At 40.9% G+C, this 13,959-nt stretch overlaps 1 protein-coding gene across 2 annotated transcripts; it reads right to left on the bottom strand.

Annotated features, from left to right (window-relative positions):
* Nucleotides 1–334: 334 nt before the first annotated feature.
* pold1 (polymerase (DNA directed), delta 1, catalytic subunit) lies at nucleotides 335–13,174 on the bottom strand. Of its 2 annotated transcripts, none has more exons than XM_050068671.1 (27): nucleotides 13,046–13,174; nucleotides 11,822–12,010; nucleotides 11,144–11,257; nucleotides 10,829–10,969; nucleotides 10,479–10,604; nucleotides 9,911–10,079; nucleotides 9,404–9,518; nucleotides 9,140–9,269; nucleotides 8,830–8,996; nucleotides 8,596–8,700; nucleotides 7,863–8,003; nucleotides 7,623–7,733; nucleotides 7,328–7,519; nucleotides 7,152–7,240; nucleotides 6,934–7,050; nucleotides 6,199–6,312; nucleotides 5,704–5,851; nucleotides 4,823–4,918; nucleotides 4,234–4,371; nucleotides 3,808–3,983; nucleotides 3,054–3,206; nucleotides 2,854–2,956; nucleotides 2,614–2,746; nucleotides 2,233–2,346; nucleotides 2,079–2,131; nucleotides 715–812; nucleotides 335–611 (listed from the first exon to the last, which is right to left on the bottom strand). In XM_050068671.1, exons 2-27 carry the CDS (start codon nucleotides 12,006–12,008, stop codon nucleotides 524–526), a joined length of 3,318 nt encoding a protein of 1,105 aa, XP_049924628.1. In that variant the 5' UTR covers nucleotides 12,009–12,010; nucleotides 13,046–13,174; the 3' UTR covers nucleotides 335–523. The 2 variants fall into 2 exon arrangements, with proteins under 2 accessions (XP_049924628.1, XP_049924627.1); XM_050068670.1 differs by having other exon boundaries at nucleotides 12,963–13,114.
* Nucleotides 13,175–13,959: the final 785 nt, after the last annotated feature.

Raw genomic sequence — 13,959 nt, 5'->3', positions numbered from 1 at the left:
ACATTCAGCTTCCCCCCTCAGTTTGTGCCGTCAAAGGCTGACAATCAGGTAGCATCAGTGGAGAGGAAGGGGTGTGGTTTATGAGGTTTGACTGAGACAATACGCTGAAGAGGTCTGCAGTGAAGTTCCTCTTTTCATTTCTGAAAAAGTTACACTTTTACTTTGATGTCAGTTTAAGACTGGGGAATGTACAAACACTTTGAACCTCTTCCCACACAGGACATGTCACATGTACATTTACCGTCTGGTGTGGTTTAGCATCCTGTATGTAAATTTCTGCAGTGATTGTTAAACAAGTAGTGATCACACATGACAGGCCTAAAAGGAATATATTGCTTTTTGACTTTTATTATACAAAAGACACTACTTAACGTCAGTTTATTTAATAGAAAACATAGAAATTGTGTGATATTTATGCATTTTTACAAACAACAAAATACATAAAAAAAAATACAGTGAGATGATAAGAGTCTGTGGTTATCAAAGGTGAGGCATCTACAGAATGAGAGTGTGTGGGCACCCCTCACCATCCAAAACGATTCACTAGCTTGCTCTGGTCATCCAAATCTTTCTGCACCTTCTTCCTCATGTAAAAGATGGGGCAATCTCGGCTGTAGAGAAGTCAGGAGGGACAGTGTTACTGTGTTACTCAGCCAGAAATCTGCAGCAAATACACAGCTATAATAAAAATGTGAACATGTAGTGTATAAGTACCTGGTACAGAGCACATCCTCATGGAGGGAGCCCTGACAGCGCTGGCACTGAGTCCAAAGGCGAGAGAAACGCTCCTCTAGTGTGTTCAGGTGAAAGATCTGTAATTTACAGGCTAAATGTTAGAATATCATGAGACATGTCAGGGATAAAAGTGATGTTTGTTTTCAGATATTGACTCCTTAATTCTTATTTTAATAAATCAATTTCACAAGTTGTGTTTTATTGGAACAGTCAAATTGGAAAGACTTAAAGAAAATTTAAGCAGCACACTGGTCTGCAGCAGCCCATTCAATATTCAATTAGACATTCTGCTCGATCTACTTAAATACATTTAATATCAAATTCTCTTTAATGGATTCCCTGAGCGCTAAGGAGCCACCAGAGGGCGATATGACGATGATTAACACTAAACAGCCATTGATTAAGAATTACACATTAAAGCAGGGCTGCACTGAACAGTTTGGAGCCTTGAAGCTTCATTCATAACAGACATTTCAATTTTACATAGACATCATATGCTGCACAGGTTTTGGTTTTTTTTGCATGCCTATTCTTTGTGTCTAAACCTTTAAATTTCACCAGGGTAAAAAAAAAAAGGGTTGCACCTGTATTAATACAGTCTAATAGCACCATAAATTACATGTATTCATTTAAAAAAAAGTTGATTTATTTATTTTTTTTTTTAAAAAGAACTCATTTAATGTGATGAATCACTTTACTCAAATTGAGGATTTGGTTCGAGGATTTTTTTTTTTTTTTTTTAAATTTAGGGGTGCACCAATTGCGAAATTCTGGGCTGACATGTGAATGTTAATGGAAAGAAAGACAAAAAATTACTGGTACTTCAAAACCAACTTCTTAGTAAGATGCATGTTTGTCTTCACACAGATAAGCATATCTATGTTGCTTTAGCTCAGGTTATATCTCTTCTCATCCAAGATGTGAGACGCAGATCTTAACAGCTGCTCACTGAAAGCAAACGTGAAAACAAACCAACATGCACACGGCACCCATCGCCCTCTCACATCATACCAGACTCAGGTAGAGACAGTGGCTTCTTCTCTGAATCAGCAGCTGGGTGCGCAAGCTACTGCTGTGCGGGTCTGTACACTAATATCTGACAGAACATCTAGCCCACGACCGATTTTTAGGATCATTACATCATAAAATATGATGGCAGACATTTAAAGCTTCATTCAAAAACTTCAACAGAAGCTTTGAATGTAAAAAGATGACATTCAGTGCAGCCCTACATTAAAGCTTTTCTTCATACATAGAGCTGGGACTTTAAACAAGTAAACTTCGCCCTCTTAGTGATGAAAAACAACACATCATAGTGTGAAGCCATCTGGCATCTTGCGTACCTCTTTTTGGTACAGTTCAGACTCCTTCTTCTTACAGAAATCGCACACAGCCGCTGCAATGACGCAAATGTTAGATGTCACAAATATGAAGCTCTTGAACTCGGCTCCCACACATAAAGTGGCACCAGAAAGTATATTCTGAGCACACACATACCATCTGTCTTGAGCACAGCTTTGCAGCCGATACAGGTGCTTCTCTTCTGAGCAAAAGCCATGAGGCCCCCGATCTTCGAGGTCAACACAGTCTTACAGCGTGTGTGGTCGCCCTCTGAAAGATGCCAGAAAATCAACAGAAATATTAAGTTTTAAAGCTTTAACTAGCACATCTATATTATATCTGCTGTTTCTTGACTCAACTGTGCAGCTTTGACACTTGCTTTGATTGTTATGATGTTGGCAATGTTACATTTCACCCATCAGACTGTGCATCTAATAAGTAACTATGTGTCAACCAGCTAACAGATCTTTGAGGATGAAACAAGTGTCAGCTAACTGCCTAAACTATAATAATAAGACTGTGTATTTGTAGACTTACTGAGCAGGATGTTCTCTGCTTTGGTCTCTCCGAGAATGGGCTCAAATATTCTCATCAGGGGCTTGGACAGCTGCTGCTCCAGATAGTATTGTGTGTCGATGGGAATGTTGTTCTCCAGCACATAGATCGGGTCCTAAAGGAACAAATGGAAGAACCAGGATCATCATCGGGGTTTAATATGCATTATATGAAAAGGTGGATGCACCAATGAAACAAACAATGAAAGATGAACCAACAGACCTCTGACTTCATGTATGCTGCGACTCCCTTTGCAGCCTTGATGATGACGTATGGCACTCTGTCTCCCAGGTGCGGGGCGCTGCCAGCATCCCTTTTCCTCATCCTGTGAAACATCAGTATGAAAGAGTCAGGGCAACCATATCCAACATATAAATCCCCTTGGAGTATTATTTGAGTATTATTTCAGTGTGGTCACACACCTCTCAGCCAGCTCCACGTGCGCCTGTTTGCCAGCATACTCCTGAGCGGTGCGCGTTAGCTCCTTGGTGATGACAAGCTGGCTGATGTCAATGCGGTTGCACAGTAGGTCGGAGATCACTTCTTTAGCGTGAGCCACAGCACCCTGGGGATCCCTGACGAAACATCACATCAGCTGTTAACTTTCAAAATAAATTAACATCTCATAGGGTGGTTAAGATTCAACCAGGTAACAAGCCAGACAGTGGGCTCAGAATCTGAAAGTCAAGTTTATACCTTTATGGAAGCCGAAAATAAGATAAAATAGTTGTAGGATCGACTTTTATCTGGTTATGAAACAGTCTCAATTTAATGCTAATGCCCCTATACAACCTACATAAGCAAACAAGACCGTCAGCAAGAAGTTTTCTATACAGTTATTTTTAATGTCTTTCCTGGGTCTGATTCCTTATGAAATCGGACAAAATGATTTACAGCACCCAGACAGGAAGAACCTATGTTTACATTTTTAGGGTCATGTTTTAGTTTTACTTGCTTCTAAATCAAATATGTTAGCCAGATCAAGATCTTTATGACATGATCCAGCATGCTCATGCAAAATGCAGCCTTGATTCTAGGAAACATTATCGCTTTTTTCCTCAGAGGCCACCAAAATCAATACAAAATGAAAGGTTCCGTGACAATTTTACATACAATTATGGAGAACAAAATGAACAAATAACACATTATGTATAGAATATAAATGTGTGTATGTACCTGTCTATGAGGATTTTCTGCAGACAGGTGTTGATAAGATTAGCCACCAGAGGACAGTTGTCTCTGCGGACAGTCTCAATGCCTTTACAGTCCATCTTGTCATGTGTGTCTGCACTGCCGGAGAAATACAGGCCTGCATAGCGCTTCTTGTTGATCAGCAGGTATGGATAGTACACCTGTGGAAGTGACAAAAATAAGCTCTTAGTTGAGAGGATGTTCTAACTCCCAAAGACATGCTTCGGCCACAAGTGCTGTTGCATCATGCATGTCTATCTTGTTAGTTCAGTTCAAAAACTCTTATTTTGCTTACTCCAGTACTGAGATACCTAAACCCCCTCAAACCATCCCGATTAAAAGACAAACTTCTACAGATGATGAAACAACCAAGTCAAGTGCTTTGATAATCCAAGTGGACAGAAGTGGTACCTTCTCAAACTCCAGTTTGATGGGCTGTACGAAATGGGACGACACCCACTCTGCTGCCTCCTTCCCAATATCCATGGCCTCCCTCACTGTGGCAACTCCAAGCTTAACCATGACAGAGTCTGTGTCTCCATAGATTACCTAAAAATAATGTTTAAACAACATGTTAATAAAAGGGGATCCGTTGAAAACATCAGGCAGCAGGTTCCATACCTTGAGTCAGTTCAAAACAACTCAACTAAGTCCCCAATCAGACATAGAGATTTTCCCCTCTATGTGCCTCGCATTTTTGCATGTGCACAATGAACGCCTCAAGTTGAAAAACACTTTTTCCAATCAGATGAATTGCGAAAAAGATGTATCAAGCCGCGAAAGTGTCTCCTTTTAGCAGGCTTTAACAAAAATGTCATTACAGTGTGCCATGAGTTCTGCAATCTGCAAAATGCGCAGTCTGATCAGGGCCTAACAGTATTTCTTGTATTGTTTTACAATATTTTTAACTCATAAATGTTTAACAAGCACAACAAAAAGAGACAGAGGAGAAAGGAGTTTGGGTCACCATTGGTGGGACGCAGCTACATGTATTGCTCACCTTGGCATCAGCTTGGAAGCCATTAGAAATGGTGTACTTGGACTCCACCAGCTGTTTGGTTTGCTCAATCATCTGTCTTCCAAAACCGGTGACACTCTAAATGAGGGGGAAAACAGGATTTAAATACGTTTATCACTCAATGATCTGTGGTGTTGGAATAAGCTTTCATTGGAGCAAAATCATCATCAGACACATTACAGGTCATGAGTTTCAACCAATGCCTGGGACACTATTTGCCACTGTGCAAGGCATTTTATCCCAAAATGGTTCCTGTAGAAGGCAGCAGTTATCTTCGCAGCTCTCTGTGAGGGTGTTGTGTAATCAAGTAAGTCAACATTCCACAAAAACAGCCTGTTCTGGTTCATTTTTACACTTACACTAGCTCTTTGTTATTTTCACCGGTTCTGTGGTTTCTGCCTCGACACTAATCTTTGCTCTACATCTTTGTTGTTTACCGTCTGTGCTCTGACAACACATCTGTGCAGAACAGTCAGAAGAGTGACAGCAAGTCAAGTGGGGACGACTTCATTTAGCATGAATAAAAAAAACAGTTGTGTTGGGCTAGAACAGTCAACATTTGATATCTTTAGAGACAGCATGTTGTCAGTGGTATTGATGAGTACGGTCCACACCAGCATCTAACCAGACCACAGTAACATTTGCAGGTTTGTTCATGTTTATGTCTGGCTCTGTGAGACCACCTGCTCCACCTATGACACAACACTGACTGAAATAATAATCATGTAACCAAAACTAAAACATTTTCCCTTTTGGATGAGAACACATGGCATGCGATTTACAGAGCAGACATGATAGAGCAGGACAAAAAAACTGTCAGTTGGACTTTAAGACCAGCATCAGCCCAAGAGTCAACTGCTCACCTGTGAGATCTCAAGGCAGGGCAGCTTGCCCACCTGAGCACCTGTGAAGCCATAGACGGAGTTTGCGCTGATTTTGAGGGCCAGCTGTCGGCCATCCAGCACCTGCCTCTTAAAAGGGTCAGTTTCCTTCTTTAGCTCTGCTTTGGCCCTGTGGACAGACAGTGGGACATGCTGAAGAATAAGCTAGGTGTGACTGTTTTATGGGCACAAACAAAATCATCTGTTTAATATTACCTGTTGGAACTAAAACATAATCATATCTACAATGACTGGGTTTCTTGGTTTGTTTCGGTACACCTATTTTGTACTTTTCTGAACATTATCAAAGCAAGAGGAAACACATCAAACACTTGCCAGAGGATCAAAAATGTACTAAGCTTAGCAGCAAGTTAAGTTTAAAGTATCATAAGAAGTTGAAGCTGTCTTTTGAATCGCTGACTTTTAACTCCAGTTAAGGTTCATTTTCATTTTGTGATTTATTTGAATAATTCAAACCTCTTCCTAGCAGACAACAGGTTCTCCAGGATCTCAGGTAGAAGTCCTTTTCTTTTAGAGCTCTTCACAAACATATCACCAGTTGGAGTCTTGATGAAGTCCTCTGGTGAGAGGCTGAAGACACACAACCACTTCAGATATTAGCTCATTATGTTCATAGACATACACACATTTAAAGGTCCAGTGTGGAGGATTTAGTGGCATCTAGTGGTCTGGTTGCAGAACTGAAACTTCTCCCATGTGCAAAGCGTGTAGGAGAACTACAGTGGCCAACGTGAACACAAAAATGCCAATGGCCCAACTAGAGTCAGTGTTTGAGTTGACTGATTTGGGATACTGATGAACAACACGGTTAGACTCTGTGGGAGAGGACCTGCTCTGTACATAGGTATAAACAGCTTATTCTGACGTAACAAAAACACAATGATTCCTATTTTCAGGTGGTTATAAACTAATGAAAACATAGTTATGATTTTTTTTAACATTTCTGCCGATAGATAGCCCCTAAATCCCACACTGGACATTGATCATTAAAAAACAATGAGGTAAACTATATAAAGTGTCACATTTAGCTCATAATACTAACGGCAAGAAGAAAGTGGCATACATTTGACATTTCACTTAACAAATTTCAGCTGCCAGGAGACAAAATTTAGGGTAACTAAAGGTCTTCAGAGCCCTTTTGAACTCCATAACTTTAGCAACTTTCTCACACATATAAAAAGAGTGTCTCACTTCTGTCTCTCTGCTGAGCCCTTCTGCAGCAGGGTGGTGTAGCACAGGTTGTGAGCCATCATGATGGACGGATACAGGGAGGAGAAATCCAGGGTGGCAATAGGAACGCTGTAATACCTACACAGAGAGGAAAGATGGTGTTCGAAAGGTATAAGAGAAGATTGCCATACAAGAGCAGAGAGGAGTCATACCCTTGCACAAACTGCAAATGTTCATACCCTTTCTCTGGCTCAATGACAGTCGCTCCAGTGTAATCTTCTCCTCCTTCTGTCTTTACAACAGGCATGACCAGGTCCTGTTTCATGGCCTACACAAGTACAGACACTTACAGTTTCCATCCTTAAATCTGTAACTACGCATGCAGTAACTGTCCCATGTGTTTTGCCTCTATTACCTGTCGCAGCAGCTGAGAGACAACTTTGATCTGCTGTCCTCTTGACAGCAGGTAGGTGAGAGGCACACCTGTCACTCTGGCCATCTCCATGTAGTTAATCACACACATCAGCTTCTGCAGCAAGCGCAGCGGGAGGTAGGCGTCTTTCAGACAGTAAACGGCCAAACGACGACGTGTCTGTTCGTTGCCATTCTGTGATGGAGGAAAAAGGGGGAAGGGCCATTTCAATCTGTAGAGCTCTTAATGATAAACAGCTCTCTTCCAGATGCATAAACTTTACTGCTTTGTGCTTTACCTGCAGATCAGTGATGATTGAGTGTTGCACATCCTCCTTCTGTTCTTGCAGGAAGTGGAAACTCACAGCGTTTAGTGTGTATGAGCGCAGTTTATAGTCCCTGAGGAGAACCTGAGGGAAACGCAACAATCAAACTGTGTGCAGTGTCTTTTCCTGAAAGCCTTGTTATCCAAATAATGCATCACATACTAACTGTATAGTAAATACTGTATGGTTGCTTTTGCTGTAGTTGAAGCTGACCTGCAGTAGATCGAACTGAACCCGGCCCTCCATGTTAATGGTCTTGTTCTCTCTGCGGCCCATCTGCTTGCTCTGGAAGTTTAGGTCTCGCAAGACTGACTTGATGCCTCGCACTCGACCAAGGTAGGGAAAGAAATTCACCTTGACAAAAAAAAGAATGTGTTTTATTGAGTGAAAGGGGGAAACAAGGATGTCTTACTCAAGTATTTCTACCATAAATACAATGTTCCAGTACAATCTTTGCTTAAAGCTATACAATGCAGGATGGCGGTAACTGTCTGTAAAGACACTCGCCAATGAAAGCAAAAGTAAAGGCCAACCCCAGATTCACTCTAGTGTGGCATTTTGCTTCGCTATATTTGTGTTTCCTTGGCGCTGTGTCTCTTGGACTCGTACTACTTGAGGTCTGGAACCTGGTCACTACCTTTTCATGAAGCCCTGACCTCACATGAACACAGTGGGGGCACATGCTCATACACACCCCAAACACAGAAAATAAGAAGTAATTAAGAAAATAAGGCAGAGGGCAGAGACTCTGCAGAAAACTACACCACTACACATTTCTTGTGGGTCAGAAGTGATGATTGAGAGGGATTACTTCTGTATGAGTCTTTTTTTTGTAGGAAAATCCTGCATAGTATATCTTAAAGTATCTATGTGCATTACTCATAGCCTGAGGATTTTTAGGCCCTTATATTGCATGAAGTAATAGACAAATGTGGCTCCATCTAACCTTTAAAGCAGCTGCCCTGTTGAGCAAGTAAGGAAAGTCAAAGTTTTGGATGTTGTATCCAGTGATGATGTCTGGATCCACTGTCCTCAAAAACTCCGCCCAGCTCTGCTCACAGAGACGTAAAACAGACACACAATGACGTGACAGATGATAACTAAGACATTAGAAAAATGAACAGAAAATATGTTATAATATTTATGTTTTTCAGTGCTTTACTGAAGCCTGTGTGTTTACCTGCAGTAGCTGTTTCTCCTGTGTAAAGCACAATATTTGAGAGCCCACGATGCTGGCGCAGGACTGGAGAGTGAACACAGTGCGAATGAAGGGCTCTGTCTCACCCTGTCGCTGCACCATGGACGCTATCTGAATCACAGGGTCTTTGTCTGCTTCTGGGAAGATTCCTGGAAAGAAACAAATTGACACAAGAGTCAAACTTTGTATTCGCTTTTCATTAAGTATGATCAGGCCTCATAGGCAAAGAGCATGTTATGGTTGGTTTGCATGCGGTTTAATAAGAATGCTTAAGAGAAAGACAGAAACCCACCTTTCCTTCCTGCACACTCAATGTCAAAGCTGAGGACCCTGAGTGGTGCGATCCTCTGCCAGTCTCCTTCTGCAGGGTGACTTATCAAATCTTTCCATCCCACATCCACCTCATACTGACACAGGGACACCTGAAGGACATAAACAGGGGGAAACAGTTCATAAACAACATTGGTAAAAGCCTGCTATATATGATTATATGAAGGCTCTCAGGGAAGTGAAGCGCTGTCCCATGTAGCCCCACAGCCGTGTGAACTACACCTACCTTGCCTGGGTAACGAGGATCCGTGTCACCTGCGCTCTTCTCTTCACGCACTCTGTACTTGTTTTTGGGAAGTTCGATCCAACAGCATCCCACCACATCACAGTCCACCATAAACCTGACAACACAGAGAGGCTCACTGAGTTGAAAAATACAGCTTTAATGTTGCATTTGCTCATTTGTTGCTTTGTAAGAAAGCTACTTATAAAAAAAAAAGTCTTTATGACCTGAAGCCAGGACTAAAATTTGTGAAATTCCCATGGTCCCATTACACATAAAAAGAGAAATATAAGATTATGCCTCCGAAGTTACTCAGGAGGATTAAAATGTGTCTGTTTAGCCTGACAAACTAGAACACCATGATTAACTTAATGGTGACAAATCTGTGTGGTAAGTCCACAATCATTTCTCTGTATACATGAGCCTGGAAAACATAAGGGTTGTCTTTTTACTATTATCAAATCACCTTTGCCGTATTTATACAGCACAAACACACAGACACACACACACCTTATCTCAAAATCTATGTTGGCCTCATATGATTGGTAACCCTGGATGGGGAAGGGTCCGAACTTAAAACCCTGCTCCAGCAATCTCTTTGCCGGTGCAATGAGACGAGGCATCGCCATGGTTATCCTCAAAAAATCCAGACTGCGATTCCCATGGTAACCATACATGCCTGCAAGTAAAGAAAACAAGAGGTTAAACTCCAAGAAACCTGATGAATCCATAGTCACTTAACTTTACCACTTTGCATGTAAACTGATTATCAAATATGTTTTGTAACTAGGATCAGCCTTCTGAGTTCACAATGATTTGATTAACTTATATTGAGTATACAAATGCACATGAGCATTTGCACATCTTTGCATATTGACTGTCTTAAATCTAGGCTAAAATCACTTGTTTTCTCCAGCTGTCTATGTGTTTGAAGTATGACAATATATGTTTTGTCACCGTCTTTGTGTCACTTGTCAGTGTCTGTACTTTTTTCATTTTACTGTGTAAGACACTTTGATCAACCGCTGGTTGGTTATAAGGGGTGCAATGCAAATAAACCGACTTGACTTGTACTCACTCTCTTTGCGGGTGATGTCCACAGCCAGCACTGTGACAGAGATGTTGTCCTTATTGGATCGCATGTCCTTCAGGACAACAGAGTTCAACTCTCTTTTAAAGTCACCCAGGTAATCAGATTTAAAACCTTTTGAAATAATGCAGGAAAAAGAAAACAGTGTATGAGTTATATTTAAATGACTTTACCCTCTGAACAGCTGAGATCATTCAGAAAAGTGACATGCTCAAAACAGAAATGTGCTCTACTGAGAAAACTTTTAACAGTTACTAATTGAAAGCTATTGTACTGAGCAAAATATAAATATTAAAAATCACTGACTATATATTGACAAAATTGTTACAAGTACTCACCACTTGGTGCAGGAACATAGAAGTAAGGTGCAAAACCGTGGATGTGGCAACACACACTGTTGCCACTGTCTGTCACCCCAAACATTCGAATGATGGGGACTTTCCCCTGCGACTGACCAGGCATGCCAGCCACCGTTGTCCCTGCATTACAAAAAAGAGGAAACAAACTAAGATACCATTTCCTCTCAAATACAGCAATGATATTTGAGCATGTGGATATGTTCTACACTGCCATTTAGAATTAAACAATAAGGAAGCCGAGATAACTAGAAAATATCTTGATCCTGGCTTCAACAAAAGTCTTTTGATAATTACCTAAATAATAGTCCAGATCAATCTGCTGAAACACCAAAGTTTCAGATGATGGGTTCAGTGTAGGAGCGGGAGGCCGCCGCCAACGAGGGTTAAGGTCTGCTGAGAAGAGGTCACCTGAAGAAACAAGGTCATGAGACAGAAGTACAAAGTGTATCATTTCAGATCTAAGTGGATATAGCCAAAAGCTGTTCAAGTACATTCATAAATTGAACAAACCCAGTACGGGTGATTTCTTGAAATGATAGACAACTAGTTCCACTGTTGCCACTTACTGTTAGCACACAGTTGCATTGTTTACAAAGCAAAGCTATTCATCCATACATTAGTTACACTTGTTTATCCTTGAGGGTCATGGCGAAGCTGACAAGCTAAGCATGCTTTATATACTCAAGACATGACTGGATTACCAATCTGGAATAATTTGTTAGAGCTACCAGTCAAATTTACCTAAAATCATGCTGTAAAATAAACATGAGTATTATTCTAAAGGTTGCTAGGTTCTGCAGAAAAACTATGTGCAGTTGTGCTTGTTAAAGAAAATTATCTGTGTGTGACATAGCCTTTACATAAGTCAACAGTTCTGATACAGGTCTGCATGTAATTTGCATAACTCAACGCCCTCTGGGAACTATTTTTACTTCTGCCACCTATGACTGTGTGCTCTTTTGTTACACTCACCTACGGGAATAACATCATGGCCGGCCTGCCCCTCCATCTCCTCTGCCTCCATCTCCACATCCTCAAACATGGACAACTCCTCTTCAAACTGCGATGGACTGTCCTCCCATTCACCAGCCATCTTACCCCGTTTGGCCTGGGACGCACTGCCCGTCAAAGGGCCACCATTGCGTCTTTTAAAATCCATGCCTGCAGGAAACATGGGAGGCAGAAGTCAAATTAGATGATGATAGGTGATGATAGCAGTTAACAAATATATTCAGAATGAGGTTGAATCATCAAAACAACACATACTTATTCTATTAGGCTAAGAGTTTATTCGCACTTCTAAGGTTAGCTGACATTCTGACACACAACCAAGACATTACTATACATATCAAAGGTTAAATGGGACAGAAAATATACAGCTGTTTGACTACTGCCTGTGTTAGTATTCCTTGCACTGTACATTTGGCATGTAGTGCATATGCTTTGAAACTGTGTGGACTATGATGATCTTACTGCGAATAATAGGTGAAAGAAGTACAGTGCTGCTGCCTGTGATAAGTGTTGCAGTGACGTTGTACAGTGCTGGTGTCTTTCATTGGATGCAATGCATTGTAATAACAAGATGAAGGGCACCATAACCTGCATAACAGGATAAGCATAGACACAGTTCAAACAGGAAGTAATCAGAGGTACTGATACCTGATAGTGTTACATTAAATAATGCTTTGGGATGTCATGTAGTTGATAACAAGCACCAACAACTGAGAGACAACCTGCCACACTGCACATAACGTAGCCCATTAGCAAGTACCGAGCATGATTGTTGCTGTACACAACACATTATAGAGTTGGCATAACAACCAGCTTTGGTGACTGTAACTGGTTAGCTAAGATTACACTGCAAACTTCTCAGTGCTATCTCAGTTAAGCAACGTTAGACACCTTTAATGTAGCGTATGCACGCGCCATTGCTGCACCTTCACATACGCATAATACAGCGTTATATTAGCACTAGCATTGCAGCGGTAAACTTTGTGTCGAGTTATTTTTTCCTCAAACTACGGAGGCTGTTTTCTGTTGTGACGAGCTAAGACAACAAGCTAGCAAACGCCAGTGTAAACACAGAACAGTCTCGCGCCAACGCTGATCTTACCAAACCGTCGGACGGATCTCACTGCGAAACTTGTCAAGGCAACTATCAAACGGCTGCTGCGTTTCTATCAAAGTTATAAATACCTATCAGAGTTACGTCTCCACAACAGCCCCCGGGTTGACAACAGCTCCCGCCAATCTGCTTCAATTTGTGAACTTTCACCGACGAAAGCGCGGAAAATTTCCGTTTTGTAACAAGGCCCAATAGTGAAGGAAGGGCCAGTGACGACACTGACGAGGCGGAAACTCGGTGGTACTAAACACGGAAGTGAAACGAGACTTGACCATACCCAGTCGACAAGAAAAACCGTGTGTACCCGGCAAAATTACGTCAGCGTGTACGCAACAAGGAAGGAGGGAAAACGGCTCAACAGCTGAGGAAAAGAATCTTTGTATTTTATTTTTTATTTATGTTAACTATAAAAAATAATAAAAGTTTGCCCCACAAAAAAAATTAATGTATTTTTTATTTTATTTAGGGTATGAAATTAAACACTTAGCGCACGTAAGAAGGAGGTAAACAGTGCAAAAAAAAACTTAAATTATGTTTTAGGTGTGCCTTCAATACCCCCTTATGATTACTTTGAGTTGTTTTATTTTACCGTGTGATAAGTAGGCTATATTCCCGTACTTCTAATGTAAATGTGTTATGCTATCTGGAACATTTTGTCTGTCCTTCTTACATAAATTCAATGTGAAGTTACATCACCACTATATGGGAGTGGATTAAATGATAATGCAGTAGGCTTATATGTATACTGTGCTTTGTGTTTTCACAGACATGACTGCAGCCCTCTAAAAGTCAAATATTAGTCAATGAATCGATTAGTCAGTCTACTGATAACTAACTGGCAACTGTTCTGATGATGGATTTATTTGTTTAGATCATTCTTTGCTCCTTGTCTAGTCTTAAATGATAGCAAATTCAATACCTTCAGGTATGATTTGGACAAACAAGACATTTGATGACATGACTTTGGGCTTTAGGAAATTTTGTA

The sequence above is a fragment of the Epinephelus moara genome, chromosome 18, assembly GCF_006386435.1.
Source record: "Epinephelus moara isolate mb chromosome 18, YSFRI_EMoa_1.0, whole genome shotgun sequence".
Classification (NCBI taxonomy): domain Eukaryota; kingdom Metazoa; phylum Chordata; class Actinopteri; order Perciformes; family Serranidae; genus Epinephelus; species Epinephelus moara.
This window is presented reverse-complemented; position numbering and strand designations above follow the sequence as displayed.

Excerpts from the sequence above, each read along its gene's own strand:
- pold1 (XM_050068671.1), bottom strand. The coding sequence starts at position 12,008 with ATGGATTTTAAAAGACGCAATGGTGGCCCTTTGACGGGCAGTGCGTCC. Across the intron at positions 8,004-8,595 it reads ACAGGGCAGCTGCTTTAAAG|GTGAATTTCTTTCCCTACCT; the intron begins GTTAGATGGAGC and ends TTTTTTGTCAAG. Across the intron at positions 612-714 it reads GAGGATGTGCTCTGTACCAG|CCGAGATTGCCCCATCTTTT; the intron begins GTACTTATACAC and ends ACTTCTCTACAG.